At 41.0% G+C, this 16077-nt stretch overlaps 1 protein-coding gene across 1 annotated transcript in view; it reads left to right on the forward strand.

Annotated features, from left to right (window-relative positions):
• Positions 1 to 16077, forward strand: part of ADAMTS12 (ADAM metallopeptidase with thrombospondin type 1 motif 12) — a 407364-nt gene that overhangs the window by 320539 nt on the left and 70748 nt on the right. Inside the window, exon 17 of the mRNA XM_069555948.1 lies at positions 8784 to 8910. Within this exon, the coding sequence (XP_069412049.1) occupies positions 8784 to 8910 (127 nt within the window). The remainder of the gene's footprint in view (positions 1 to 8783; positions 8911 to 16077) is intronic.

A 16077-nucleotide genomic window follows, 5' to 3' on the forward strand; every position in this document is an offset into this window, starting at 1 on the left:
TGCTTCCATGTCCTGGCTATTATATATAGTGCTGCAAAGAACATTGGGGTACACATGTCTCTTTCAATTCTGGTTTCCTCAGTTTGTATGCTCAGCAGTGGGATTGCTGGGTCATAAGGCAATTCTATTCTAGTTTTTTAAGGAATCTCCACACTGTTTTCCATAGTGGCTGTACTAGTTTGCATTTCCACCAACAGTGTAAGAGGGTTCCCTTTTCTCTACACCCTTTCCAGCATTTATTGCTTGTAGACTTTTGGATTGCAGCCATTCTGACTGGTGTGAAATGGTACCTCATTGTGGTTTTGATTTGCATTTCTCTGATAATGAGTGATGTTGAGCATCTTTTCATGTGTTTGTTAGCCATCTATCTGTATGTCTACTTTGAAGAAATGTCTTTTTAATTCTTTGGCCCGTTTTTTGATTGGCTCATTTATTTTTCTGGAATTGAGCTGCATAAGTTGCTTGTATATTTTTGAGATTAGTTGTTTGTCAGTTGCTTCATTTGCTATTATTTTCTCCCAGTCTAAAGGCTGTCTTTTCACCTTGCTTATATTTTCCTTTTTTGTGCAGAAGCTTTTAATTTTAATTAGGTCCCATTTGTTTATTTTTGCTTTTATTTCCAATATTCTGAGAGATGGGTCATAGAGGATCCTGCTGTGAGTTATGTTGGTGAGTGCTTTGCCTATGTTCTCCTCTAGGAGTTTTATAGTTTCTGGTATTAGACATTTAGATCTTTAATCCATTTTGAGTTTATTTTTGTGTATGGTGTTAGAAAGTGATCTAGTTTCATTCTTTTACAAGTGGTTGACCAGTTTTTTCTAGCACCACTTGTTAAAGAGATTGTCTTTTCTCCACTGTATATTCTTGCCTCCTTTGTCGAAGATAAGGTGTCCATATGTGTGTGGATTTATCTCTGGGCTTTCTATTTTGCTCCATTGGTCTATATTTCTGTCTTTGTGCCAGTACCATACTGTCTTGATGACTGTGTCTTTGTAGTAGAGCCTGAAGTGAGGCAGGTTGATTCCTCCAGTTCCATTCTTCTTTCTCAAGATTGCTTTGGCTATTTGCAATTTTTTGTATTTCCATACAAATTGTGAAATTATTTGTTCTAGCTCTGTGTAAAATACTGTTGGTAGCTTAATAGGGATTGCATTGAATCTATAGATTGCTTTGAGTAGTATACTCATTTTCACTATATTGATTCTTCCAATCCATGAACATGGTATATTTCTCCATCTATTAGTGTCCTCTTTGATTTCTTTCACCAGTGTTTTATAGTTTTCTATATATAGGTCTTTAGTTTCTTTAGGTAGATATATTCCTAAAGTATTTTCTTCTTTTCGTTGCAATGGTGAATTGAATTGTTTCCTTAATTTCTCTTTCTATTTTCTCATTATTAGTGTATAGGAATGAAAGAGGTTTCTGTGTGTTGATTTTATATCCTGCAACTTTGCTATATTTATTGATTCGCTCTAGAAATTTTCGGGTGGAGTCCTTAGGGTGTTCTATGTAGAGGATCATGTCATCTGCAAACAGTGAGAGTTTTACTTCTTCTTTTCCAATTTGGATTCCTTTTATTTCTTTTTCTGCTCTGATTGCTGTGGCCAAAACTTCCAAAACTATGTTGAATAGTAGTGGTGAGAGTGGGCACCCTTGTTTTGTTCCTGACTTTAGGGGAAATGCTTTCAATTTTTCACCATTGAGGATAGTGTTTGGTGTGGGTTTGTCATATATAGCTTTTATTATGTTGAGGAATGTTCCTTCTATTACTGCTTTCTGGAGAGTTTTTAACATAAATGGATATTGAATTTTGTCAAAGACTTTCTCTGCATCTATTGAGATAATCATACGGCTTTTATTTTTCAGTTTGTTAATGTGGTGTATTACATTGATTTGCGGGTATTGAATCCTTGCATCCCTGAGATAAAGCCCATTTGGTCATGATGTATGATCTTTTTAATGTGTTGACAAAGATGCCACAAAGAAAGAAAACTACAAGCCAATATCACTGATGAACATAGATGCAAAAATCCTTAACTAAATTCTAGCAATCAGAATCCAACAACACATTAAAAAGATCATACATCATGGGCCAACATGTTGATTGGCACCTTAATTACTTAGAATTTCTTTGCAGGCTGTGTTCAGTGTGTAAGTTAAAGGGTCAAAAGGCAAGCCAGATTTAAAAGCCAAGATCATTTTTCTTTTTTGAACTACAGGAAAAGGTCAGGGTCACATAGGTTCAACCTAATCTGTTACACTTTCTGCATTTGCAGTGTTACATCATGATCACTACTCTTAAAATGATGACTGATTCTGACCCCCTCCACAAAGAGGTATCCTATGTCAGAGAAAGATTCTGTTGTTTCAGCAGTTGGTATACAGAGTTGATTAATGACTATGCCACTTATAATTAATGGTTTGAGTTTTTTATTACAGTGGAGACGTTATCAGTCAGGGTGCCCTGCACACCCAAACAGAATACCTTGACTACTTTCAAAGGTGTGTATAGGGCTTAGGGAAGCCAAGAAAAGTAATTCATTACCTCTGTCCATCCATTAATAGTAGAGGATGGAGGGAACAAAGCTAATATCCTAGGCCTAAAGAAGTAAAAGAAGGAGCAGTTATCCAAAAAAACAGTGTCTCCATTCCCCAAATCTAATTGGAAGCCACAGCAATCCATAGTATCAGCTTCTGCAGAGTGGATCTGGAGTGAAAACCAAAAAAAAAAAAAAAAAAAAAGGAATGAAACAGAAAACACAGGAGAGGATGAAATGAAAAGTCAATAAAATCAGTAGTGGTGAGTTTCCTAGCAAGCCAAGCTCATTGGTAGCTCTGGGTCTTGACTCAAGAAAAGAAGGTAGCTAGCATATATTGAGTACTATTCCAGTTACTATTGCTGTATAACATAGCAACCTAAATTTAGTGTACTAAAACAACCATTTTACTATGCTCTATAGGTAAGATTGGGCTTCTTACCTATAAAATTGAACTGGTAAAGAACCTACCTACCAATGCAGGAGATCTAAGAGACTCAGGTTCAGTCCCTGAGTTGGGAAGATCCCCTGGAGAAGGGCATGGCAGTGCACTCCAGTATTCTTGCCTAGAGAATCCCATGGACAGAGGAGCCTAGGGGACTACAGTACATGTGGTCACAAAGAATCGGACACAATTGAAGCAACTTAACATGCATGCACGTAAGTAGGATTCTGTAGGTCAGAAATTTAGACAGGATACAGTGGGGATGGCATGCCTTAGCTCCACAGTGTTTGACACCTCAGCTAGGAAGACTTGGATGGCAAAGAATGATTCAAATGCCTAGGAGCTGGAATCATCTGGAGGCTTCTTAACTCATATGATTGACACTTGGGCTGGATAACTCACTGGGGACTGTCAACTGGAGTAGCTATACCTGGTCTCTCCAAGGGTGCGGACTTCCTACTCCATGGCAGGTGGAGGGTCTTGAGAGTGACAGATTCTAAAGAATTGGAGGGAAGCCACATGGTCTTTTATGACCTCACCTCTGAACTCACATAACTTCTTTCCTGCATTCAGTCCAAAGTCAGGGCAACTAGAAAAGAATATGCCAAAAGAGAGATTATTGTTGCAGCCATCTTTGGAAAATACACCTTGTCACCAAGGCAATAAGAACTAGCAATGTGGAGACATTCTGATGGCAGTTGAAACAAACTTCTCCAAGTTAATGGTAAAATTTTATTAACCAGAATTCACTTATTAGCCACTGTTTTCCATGATTAAACTTTATCTTCTCTTCATGGATTATAGATTATAAAAGTAGAAGACACTCCCAGAAATAAACTAGCTCAGCATCACACTCTTAAACAGTCTGAATGCCATTATTCTCATTTTGTTGCAGTTAAACTAGCAATGAGTAGAATGAAAAATAGAGACTAGAACCTAGGACTCTTGGATTTTATTTGTCTTATTTATTTAACTAGAATTTGATAAGGGGTGGAATTATAGATTAAATTTTACGAAGTGAACAGAGAACTACCTGAGTAGAGTCAGAAGCACCTGGCCAGGTATTGTGTTCCTATAACCTGGGAGAAATCAGTCTACTGAGTCAAAGCCCCTCACTGGAAGGTTTGGGCTTAGCTTTGTATCTATGAAGTGAGAACTCAAGTGCTAGAAGAATAGGAGATTAGTGGTCTGTGGTATTGGAGAAGACTCTTGAGAGTCCCTTGGACTGTAAGTTCAAACCAGTCAATCCTGAATATTCTTTGGAAGGACTGATGCTGAAGTTGAAGCTCCAATACTTTGGCCACCTGATGCAAAGAGCTAGCTTATTAGAAAAGACCCTGATGCTGGGAAAGATTGAAGGCAGGAGGAGAAGGGGATTACAGAGGATGAGATGGTTGGATGGCATCACCAACTTAATAGACAGGAGTTTGAGCAAGCTGCAGGAGATGGTGAAGGACAGGGAAGCCCGGCATACTGCAGTCCATGGGGTCACAAAGAGTCAGACATGACTGAGCAACTGAACAGCAACAACAATGACCATTAATTTCAACAGAGAGACTCTGACACGTTGTTTATTTCCCCCCATGCACTCGGCCCATTCATCCACTCATCCGGCTGCTGGTCTAGCAGATTGACTCATGAAATGTTATTAACTTTCTGGTGGAGACTGTTTGTAATGTCTGTGCCCTCCTACTACTTCTGGAGTGAGAAGCACTGACTTATCTTTGCTCTTAATGCACAGAAACAAGCCTTTTGTCAGGGGATATTTCCAATCTATGAGAGTCATCTAACAGTTGCCTTTTATGTTTTGACATCAAGAATTTGCCAAACTATCCAATGTTTTACTGAAACTTCTAAGATCTAAGCTTTTTCCTTTTTTTCTCTTCTATAATGGCAGATTCCATGTCAGTTTTTCTGGATTCAGTCATTGCAATCTCCACTCCACTCATATTATATAAGACTTCTCTACAGGTGTGTCTTTCCAGACAATGATTCAGTCATTATTCCATAAAAGTTTCTTTTATAGTGTTGCTTCAAGCTGTTGGTAGTACTTTGTTTATATGACAAAAAAACAAAGAGCACATAGTCTATCATCTGAGAAAGCCTGAGTGGTTGAAAGGTTACCTGTCTCCTTAAATAGAACTGCTGCTGCTGCTAAGTCGCTTCAGTCTTGTCCGACTCTGTGCGACTCCATAGATGGCAGCCCACCAGGCTCCTCTGTCCCTGGGATTCTCCAGGCAAGAATACTGGAGCGGGTTGCCATTTCCTTCTCCAATGCATGCATGCATGCTAAGTTGCTTCAGTCATGTCTGACTCTATGCGACCCTATGGACAGCAGCCCACCAGGCTTCTCTGTACACAGGATTCTCTAGGCAAGAATACCATTTCCTTCTCCTTAAACAGAACTAAACAGTGTTGATTTAACAATAAAATCAGGAACTAAACAATAAAAGAGGAACTAAAGAGCCTCTTGATAAAAGTGAAAGAGAAGAGTAAAAAAGCTAGCTTAAAACTCAACATTCATGAGGGATGGTACAGGGAAGGAGGAGGGAGGGGGGTTCAGGATGGGGAACATGTGTATACCTGTGGCGGATTCATGTTGATGTATGGCAAAACCAACACAATATTGTAAAGTAATTAACTTCCAATTAAAATAAATAAATTTATATATTTAAAAAACCCTCAACATTCAGAAAGCTAGGATCCAGTCCCATCACTTCAAGGCAAATAGATGGGGAAACAGTGGAAACAGTGACAGCCTTTATTTTCTTGGGCTCCAAAATCACTGCAGATGGTGACTGTAGCCATGAAGTTAAAAGAAGCTTGCTCCTTGGAAGAAAAGCTATGACAAACCTAAACAGTGTATTGAAAAGCAGAGATATCACTTTGCTGACAAAGGTCCATCTAGTCAAAGCTGTGGTTTCTCCGGTAGTCATGTATAGATGTGAGAGTTAGACCATAAAAAAAGTTGAGTGCCGAAAAATTGATGCTTTTTTAACTGGTGTTGGAGAAGATTCTTAAGAGTCCCTTGGACTGCAAGGAGATAAACCAGTCAATCCAAAAGGAAATCAGTCCTGAATATTCATTGGAAGAACTGATGCTGAAGCTGAAACTCCAATCCTTTGGCCACCTGATGCAAAGAGCTAACTTATTGGAAAAGACCCTGATGCTGGGGAAAATTGAAGGCAGGAGCAGGGGACAACAGAGGCTGAGATGATTGGATGGCATCACCGACTTGATAGACATGAGTTTGAGCAAGCTGCAGGAGTTGGTGATGGACAGGGAAGCCTGGCATGCTGCAGACCATGGTGTTGCACAGAGTTGGACATGACTGAGTGAGTGAACTGAACTGAGTGAATAAAATACTGTTGATTCATTTTAAAGTCTTCACTTACTGTTTTGCATTTCCCTCTGACATTTTTGAATTTGTTGTTGTTCAGTTGCTCAATCATGTCTGACTCTTTGGGACCCCATGGATTGAAGCACACCAGGCTTCCTGCCCTTCACCATCTCCTGAATTTTGCTCAAACTCATGTCCATTGAGTCAGTGATGCCATCCAACTGTCTCATCTGAGATACAATCTCTGGCATATGAATATGCAGGCTAGCCCCAGATATTGGCATGAGTCCATATAAGGGTATGTGAGGCAGTGCATGGTAGGGGAGCTCCCCAGTTTGGGTCCTGCCAGCATTGTGGATATGGGGAATCCCTTCATGTCATTGGCACTAAAGCAAGGTGACTAGCTTATTGGTGCACATGTGGCCCTTCAAACTATAGGCTTCACCAGTGAGCCCACTCGAGGCCCAGATGCCCTGAGAGCTCAGAGTGTCCGTCTCTGTGCTGGCCAATTGCTCTCTTGCCTGGGGCCTCCATCTTCAGTCTTCCCACCCAGCCTTTCCTATTTTGCATGGAATCATTGGCCCTCTCAGGAGAGATGATGACACTCTTCCTACCTACCCTCACCTCTTAACCCATGACGTCTGGCCACTCCTCTACATTCTCTTGCCAATGATGTCCTAGCTATTAAAGCCAGTGGTCCTTTCTTTTCCCTTCTTAACCTGTATGACTTCACTGTGCCCTGTTATCTCATCTGTCAGGTAGCAATAGTAATAGTGTTGACCTCATTGGGTTGTGAGGTTTTAATTATTATACATCATAGTAGATAATAGGTGTTATGTTATACATACACACACTTACACTTATATATGTGTATATATTTGTCTGGGACATAGGTAGTCACACACACACAGAAACACATACAAGTCTGAATAGTGCCCTGGGCAAGGCAAGCACTACATGGGTTAATTATTACTCGGTTAGTTAGTGTTAGTCACTCAGTTCAGTTGAGTCTCTTAGTCACGTCCAACTCTTTGTGACCCCATGAACTGCAGCATGCCAGGCTTCCCTGTCCATCACCAACTCCTGGAACTTTTGGAACCCAAAATATAAAGTCTCTCACTGTTGCCATTGTTTCCCCATCTATTTACCATGAAGTGATGAAACAGGACGCCATGATCTTTTGTTTTTTGAGTGCTGAGTTTTAAGCCAGCTTTTGCACTCTCCTCTTTCGCTTTCATCAGGAGGCTTTTTAGTTCCTCTTCACTTTCTGTCGTAAGGGTGGTATCATCTGCATATCTGAGGTTATTGATATTTCTCCCAGCAATCTTGATTCCAGCTTGTGCTTCATCCAGCCCAGCATTTCGCTTGATGTACTCTGCATATAAGTTAAATAAGCAAGGTGACAATATACAGCCTTGACCTACTCCTTTCCAAATTTGGAACCAGTCCATATTTGGAACAACAGACTGCTTCCAGATTGGGAAAGGAGTCACTCATTAGCATGCAACTCTTTGCGCTCCCAGGGAGCCTGCCAGGCTCCTCTGTCCAAGGAATTTTCCAGGCAAGAATACTGCAGTGGGTAGCGATTCCCTTCTCCAGGTGTCTTCCTGACCCAGGGATCAAACCCAACTATTATTCTATATCCAAAGTCAAAAACAGCCCCGATGTAGGCTGTGTTCACCTGCAGACCCAGCTATTTCTATGTGCTTCTCTTTCTTACTTACTAACCTGGTGTCAAAGGCAACAGTATTTTCGATCCCTGCTGTCAGAACCCTCTACTTTAAAAAACATAACCTCTCAACTTCACAACATTATTTTAAATTTTATTCCTGTTTTTCGGAGTTTACAAGCCCCAAGCTCCCATTCCTCTCTTCTTTTATTAAACTAAATAAGTCTGATTGTGTTGCAACAGCTGGTGATAGCATCTGCTTTCAGTATTTAAATCTCACTTTGTATTTTATTTGGCATATGTATGTTAGTCTTGTCTCCACAGCTAGAGTGGAATCTGTATACTAGATTACATATTAATTTGCCTATATCATCTGTGGTCCTTACTTAGGAAGATATTTTTCACCCATTGCATTCAGCAGCATGAGCAGACTTAAAGAGGTCCCCATTCCTATTTTAAAAACCGAATACTCTGGACTTCCCTGGTGGTCCACTGATTGAGACTTCACCTTCTAATGTGGGAGATGTGGATTTGATCCCTGGTTGGAGAACTAAGATTCCACATGCTTCATGGCTAAAAGGCCAAACCATAGAACAGAAGTAGTAATGTAACAAATTCAATAAAGACTTTTAAAAAATGGTCCACATCAAAAAAAAAATCTTTAAGAAAATAAAGACCAAATACTTTATGGACAACTTTCTCATCAGTTACAGGCATGATCAGGGGCCTCATCCAACACTAAGAATGTGAGCTCGGGTTTAATATATGTGAACCTTTCTGTTAAACCCCCAGGTATCCGCCGTCAGACTGCCCATTGCGTGAAGAAGGGTCGTGGGATAGTGAAAGCTACGTTCTGTGACCCAGAAACACAACCCAATGGGAGACAGAAGAAGTGTCATGAAAAGGATTGTCCACCCAGGTAACTGTTGGTAACAGCTCAAGCTCTGTGTGTCTGCCTACCATGGTGTCTGATTTCATAGTAATCAAGGGCTCAGTGATACAGGAGGGCTGAGTGGCTTCATTATTAGAATAAATATACGCAAGCTGTCACAGGTTTCTGTGGCTATGCTATTAGAACCTGTGACAAGGTGTGAGTGGGGAACGTTTTCTCCCCAGAGCACAGTATTTCTTACAAAGCTCGTGTGATCTATGTTTAATTATTTGGTAAGACTTAAGTCCCAAAGCACTGTTGAACAGAATGGTGTGTAGATCATCCTAAAATTCTTTAGCTAATTGGTTTGGCTTTTCCAGGAGCACTTTACCAACCAGTGCAATAGTAGCTTATGGAGAATATGCTGACACTTTTGGACCACTGCCTTGAAAAGTAGGCTTATATATCAGGCTTGTTCAATCTCAGCACTGTTGATATTTGGGGCTGGATAATTCTTTGTTGTTGGGGGCTGTCACATGTTTAGCAGCATCCCTGGCCTTGTGTCCATTTAGAAGTTTGTAGCATTTCATCTTCCCCATCCAGGTTGTAACAACCATAAATGTCTCCAAACTTTGCCAAATCTCTTCTGGGGGAAAAATCACCCTTGGTTGAGAATTGCTGTTAATAGAGGTATTCACCTGCTCTGAATCATATAGAATCAAGCTTATAGAAGGCAGCTGGGATGTTATTATGAGGGACATTTGTTAAAGAGAGAAAGAGGGGTAGGGGAGAGGAAGAAAAAGAAAAAAGAAGGGAGGGAAGGAAAGAAAGAATTAATTGTGGGGAGTGTTTTCATTCCCTTGTGTCCATAAACAGAGATGTATTTCATTTGCAGATCCCGTCAGGCATTCATTCCAGTCCCAAGAAGACACATTAAGAAGAGTTTAGTTTAACAGGAGGGGACTGGTTGGCATAAAAAATCTACCGAGTGACAGGCAGAATTCTAAAGAAGAGCTGAAAGAATGGGATAAATGCCAAGTAACCAGGTCAAAAAGAAGCATCTAGACAGCTCAGCTAAGGCAGACAGCATCAGTTTCTTCTGGTCTCAGGCAGGGAGGTCCCAGAGGCCAGGGTGTTCTCATCTCAGAGTCAGGTTGATTCTCTGTCCAGTTCTGGGGTTTCTTTCTGGATGGAAGGTGGTCTGTGAGGTTCAGAGCTGGACCCCATCTCCATCGAGAGAGGACAGAGGTACCACTGTCCTCTATCCTCGCTGTGGCTCTGCCCTGATGTCTTTATTGAGTTTGTTACAATGTTGCCTTTGTTAGGTTTTGGATTTTTGGCCACAAGGCATGTGGGATCTTAGTTCTGCAAGCAGGGTTTGAACGCACACCCTCTACACTGGAAGGTGAAGTCTTAACCACTGGACCACCAGGGAATTCCCTCCCATAACTCTTTCACTGGGAAGAACTAGGGACTTGGGAGGATCAGGCCCCACTAGGTTTCGTATGTAATCATTGCAGTTTCTATAGATCCTTCTCAGGGAAGAATGAGCCTTGAAAGAGGAATCTTTCTTATCACTTGCCTTATCTAGTCAATAGCCTATCCCTTTGTGGAGTTTACGTGCTTCCATCATATTTATCTCCATCAAAGTCAATGACTCTCACCAGCCACTTCCCTTTGCCCTCACCAGCTGCCAACCACCACACACACCCTGGGACGCTTGCCTCACTTTTCAATGCCATCCTTTCTGGTGAGTGGCTATCTTCTTAAAACCACAGCTGTTTAGTTCCTGAGTCTAACTTTGGCCCTAGGATTCAGGGACATTTTTATTATTTTATTTAGACTACCTGGGCCTTCCTTAATATTACTGGCAAATCTTTGTTAAACATTCATTATTTCCCACGAGAGGTACGATGGCAATGATAACCATGTTACAGTTACATGTACTGAGCACTGTGATTTTGTGATATAATAAAAGCTACATCTCTGGTACCTGGCTCCAGGCAGAGCTCCTAAAACTCAAGGCTAACTAGCTGTAAGGCTGCAGTGGGTTGACATACAGAAGACCCCTCAAAGACAGGCAAGCCTTGTGCTAGGTTGGTGGGCACCAAAAGATGTGATGCAGGTGCTCACCTGCTGAGACCAAGAGAGAGATGGGGATATTAGCTGTGTCCAGAAAAGCAGCATAGTCAGAGAAGACAGTGGACTTTGTAGCCACTCTCTGTTTGAGAAGAGTCATCAGTCCATATCTGACATTTTCTTATTCACCTGTAACTAAAGTCTTGGCCTCACTACTTTCAGAATTCAGTTCCCATAAGGGTGGTAATCTTTACCTATCTCTGCACTCTAACTACCAGAATTTTCTAGCTGAAGGTCATCCTATAAGACACAACCAGTGCTAGAAGGAGACGGATACTGGGGTCAGAGTCCAGAGGCTGATGGACAGGAGATGAGCTGAGGCTGGAGCCTTGTAGACACAGGAAGAGCCTCAACAGAGGAATTCCAAGTGATACAGGCTGAGCTCTGGGGACTGGAGGTTGACCCTGAAGGTAGTCATGTAGTAGCTAAAAACTAGCCTCCACGATATCCACTTCCTGGTCCCTGGAGCCTGCAAGTGTTACCTTATTTGGAGAAAGGGCCTTTGAAGATGTAATTAAGTTGAAGGGTCTTACACTGAATTATTGATTTGGACCCTAAATTCCATCATAGTATCCTTATAGAAGCAGAGGGAAACTTCACACCACACACACACACACACACACACACACACACACACACACACGAGAAACAATATGAAGGTGGAACAGAAAGATTTGAAGACACTTGAGTGACAGGCCATCAGCCAGGGAGTGCTGGCAGCCACCACAGACTTGAAGATGGAAGGAATGGATCTTCCCTAGAGCCTCCAAATAGTGCAGCCCTGTCAAAGCCTTCACTTCATCCCAGTAATGCTGACTTGTCTATCTGGCCTCCAGAGACATAAGAAACTAGATTTATTTTGTTTTTTGCCACCAAGTTTGTGGTGACTTGTTTTACAGCAGCCCTAGGAAAGTAACACAAGCAGTGTACTAATTAATGCCAGCATAATGTAAAGTGGGAGCTTCCCAGGTGGCTCAGTGCTAAAGAATCAGCCTGCCAATGCAGGAGATGCAGATTCAATCCCCGGTCGGGAAGATCCCCTGGAGGAGGGCATGACAATCCGTCCCAGTATTCTTGGCTGGAGAGTTCCATGGACAGAGGAGCCTAGCCTGCTGCAGTCTATGGGTCACAAAGAGTTGGACACAACTGAGCACACGTGTACACACAGTGTAAAAGCAAGGGAGAGGAGAGGCAATCTCTTCACCAAGTCATAGAAGACCAAAGCTTGGAAAAGAAGTAACTAGAGCTTTCTCAGGATTTTTTGGAATAGCACAAATATGTCACTTCCTAAGGAAGCTTACAACCAGGAGAGCTATATGAGACATGTACACCAGCAAGACAGAGCTGTTGTCAGGGCTGGGACCACAGTCAAGCATCTGGATTCCTTGCCCAGAAACCTGATCACTGTCCATGGCCCCTGTCCCCTTTGGAGCTCTGTGGTTAATTGACATCGCTTTAGCTTGCATTTCTTTTCTTTCTTTCTTTCTTTTTTTTTTTTTTACTTTATTTTACTTTACAATACTGTATTGGTTTTGCCATACATTGACATGAATCCACCACGGGTGTACATGCGTTCCCAAACATGAACCCCCCTCCCACCTGCCTCCCCGTAATATCTCTCTGGGTCATCCCCGTGCACCAGCCCCAAGCATGCTGTGTCCTGCATCGGACATAGACTGGCAATTCGATTCTTACATGATAGTATACATGTTTCAATACCATTCTCCCAAATCATCCCACCCTCTCCCTCTCCCTCTGAGTCCAAAAGTCTGCTATACACATCTGTGTCTGTTTTGCTATCTTGCATACAGGGTCATCATTGCCATCTTTCTAAATTCCATATATATGTGTTAGTATACTGTATTGGTGTTTTTCTTTCTGGCTTACTTCACTCTGTATAATCGGCTCCAGTTTCATCCATCTCATCAGAATTGATTCAAATGTATTCTTTTTAACAGCTGAGTAATAATTGTGTATATGTACCACAGCTTTCTTATCCATTCATCTGCTGATGGACATCTAGGTTGTTTCCATATCCTAGCTATTATAAACAGTGCTGCAATGAACATTGGGGTACATGTGTCTCTTTCAGTTCTGGTTTCCTCGGTGTGTATGCCCAGAAGTGGGATTGCTGGGTCAGAAGGCTGTTCTATTTGCAATTTTTTGAGGAATCTCCACACTGTTCTCCATAGTGGTTGTACTAGTTTGCATTCCCACCAACAGTGTAGGAGGGTTCCCTTTTCTTCACACCCTCTCCAGCATTTATTGCTTGCAGATTTTTGGATTGCAGCCATTCTGACTGGTGTGAAGTGGTACCTCACTGTGGTTTTGATTTGCATTTCTCTAATAATGAGTGATGTTGAGCATCTTTTCATGTGTTTGTTAGCCATCCGTATGTCTTCTTTGGAGAAATGTCTATTTAGTTCTTTGGCCCATTTTTTAATTGGGTCGTTTATTTTTCTGGAATTGAGCTGCATAAGTTGCTTGTATGTTTTTGAGATTAGTTGTTTGTCAGTTGTTTCATTTGCTATTATTTTCTCCCATTCAAAAGGCTGTCTTTTCACCTTGCTTACATTTTCCTTTGTTGTGCTGAAGCTTTTAATTTTAATTAGATCCCATTTGTTTATCAGAGCAGAAAAAGAAATAAAAGGAATCCAAATAGGAAAAGAAGAAGTAAAACTCTCACTGTTTGCAGATGACGTGATCCTCCACATAGAAAACCCTAAAGACTCCACCTGAAAATTACTAGAGCTAATCAATGAATATAGTAAAGTTTCAGGATATAAAATCAACACACAGAAATCCCTTGCATTCCTATACACTAATAATGAGAAAGTAGAAAAAGAAATTAAGGAAACAATTCCATTCACCATTGCAACGAAAAGAATAAAATACTTAGGAATATATCTACCTAAAGAAACTAAAGACCTATATATAGAAAACTATAAAACACTGATGAAAGAAATCAAAGAGGACACTAATAGATGGAGAAATATACCATGTTCATGGATCAGAAAATCAATATAGTGAAAATGAGTATACTACCCAAAGCAATTTACAAATTCAATGCAATCCCTATCAAGGTACCAGCGATATTTTTCACAGAACTAGAACAAATAATTTCAAGATTTGTATGGAAATACAAAAAACCTCGAATAGCCAAAGCAATCTTGAGAAAGAAGAATGGAACTGGAGGAATCAACCTGCCTGACTTCAGGCTCTACTACAAAGACACAGTCATCAAGACAGTATGGTACTGGCACAAAGACAGAAATATAAATCAATGGAACAAAATAGAAAGCCCAGAGATAAATCCACAAACCTATGGACACCTTATCTTTGACAAAGGAGGCAAGAATATACAATGGAGAAAAGACAATCTCTTTAACAAGTGGTGCTGGGAAAACTGGTCAACAACTTGTAAAAGAATGAAACTAGATCACTTTCTAACACCGCACACAAAAATAAACTCAAAATGGATTAAAGATCTAAATGTAAGACCGGAAACTATAAATCTCCTAGAGGAGAACATAGGCAAAACACTCTCCGACATAAATCATAGCTTGCATTTCTAAGAGCAGCATTGTTAGAACAAGGTAAATGATGTGCATGCTAAGTAGCTTCAGTCATGTTTGACTCTTTGCAACCTTGTGGACTGGAGTCTGCCAGGCTCCTCTGTCCATGGGCTTCTCCAGGCAAAAAATACTGGAGTTGGTTGCCATGCCCTCCTCTAGGGGATCTTCCTGACCCAGGAATCAAACCCAAATCTCTTACATCTAGTCTCCTGCACTGGCAGGCAGATTCCTTTTACCATTAGCGCCACCTGGAAAGCTCCAAGGTAAATGATATTTGGGGCTTTTCTCTGGAATTCTTCCTAAGCTGAGTACACTGATGCAAAAAAGATTCACCACACAATTTTAAAATGGACCGATTCCACAGCCTCCTCTCACAAAATCAGTAATGAACCTCTGGTATCACCATCTAGAATGGAAGTGTTGATGGCCACAAATAGGTAATAGGCTACCGGGCAGTCACTGTGCTGTCCCACTCAGTACAAATGTGACATCCAGTGCTCAGGTTTTCTTGGGGAGCTGATGATCATTTTTGTAGCTGCTGCTTCTGCCACTGCACATCATTGTACTTCAAGGGAGGAAAACAATGCATCCTATGCCCAGTTTCTGCTGTTGTGTTGGAAACATAATTTCCTCCAATTCCCTCCAAACTATTTGAAGATCATACTTAAAGAAGAACAAAGCGTATGCAATTTGACAACTCTTTAAAAATTTTTATCATTAAGTAGCGTTTTTTTTGTTTTGATTTCCCTCTGATATCCATTTCCCAAGGTCTGAGTTTCTTGAATTTCTATATATGATTAATACCTAGGCTCCAGCTTGTGGTCCTTAAAGACCCTAAATGTAGCAGATCAAGCCTGAATTTACCCAGTTCAGACCTCAAGCTAAAGCACAGCCTTTGGAGAGGGATATTAAAGAACCCAGTAGCATTTTTTTAGCTTGAAAGTAGAATGTCTGCCTTTGGTTTTGTTTTTATACCAAAGGTCACACACACATACCTACATGCATACATACATTTATGTTTAAAATTTATGATACCTGTATTGGGATGGGTTACTTGATCCCAGATAGCTCTCTTCATAGGAGAAGGAAATGGCAAGCCACTCCAGTGTTCTTGCCTAGAGAATCCCATGGACAGAGGAGCCTGGTGGGCTGCTGTCCATAGGGTTGCATAGAGTCAGACACGACTGAAGCGACTTAGCATGCATACATGCGTTGGAGAAGGGAAATGGCAACCCACTCCAGTATTCTTGCCTAGAGAATCCCAGGGACAGAGGAGCCCAGTGGGCTGCCATCTGTGGGGTTGAGCAGAGTCAGACGTGACTGAAGTGACTTAACAGCGGCGGCAGCAGCTAACTTTATTGAAAGTTCTTTTTTAACATTTATTTGTCCTCATATTATATATATATATATATATTCATATTCCTTTTGCTGTATCTGTATTGGTTTATTTAATGCCTCAGAACTTAAGTTTTTCTCTAAAGTAACAACTAGCAAATTCACC

The sequence above is a fragment of the Ovis canadensis genome, chromosome 16, assembly GCF_042477335.2.
Source record: "Ovis canadensis isolate MfBH-ARS-UI-01 breed Bighorn chromosome 16, ARS-UI_OviCan_v2, whole genome shotgun sequence".
In the NCBI taxonomy this organism is placed as follows: Eukaryota; Metazoa; Chordata; class Mammalia; order Artiodactyla; family Bovidae; genus Ovis; species Ovis canadensis.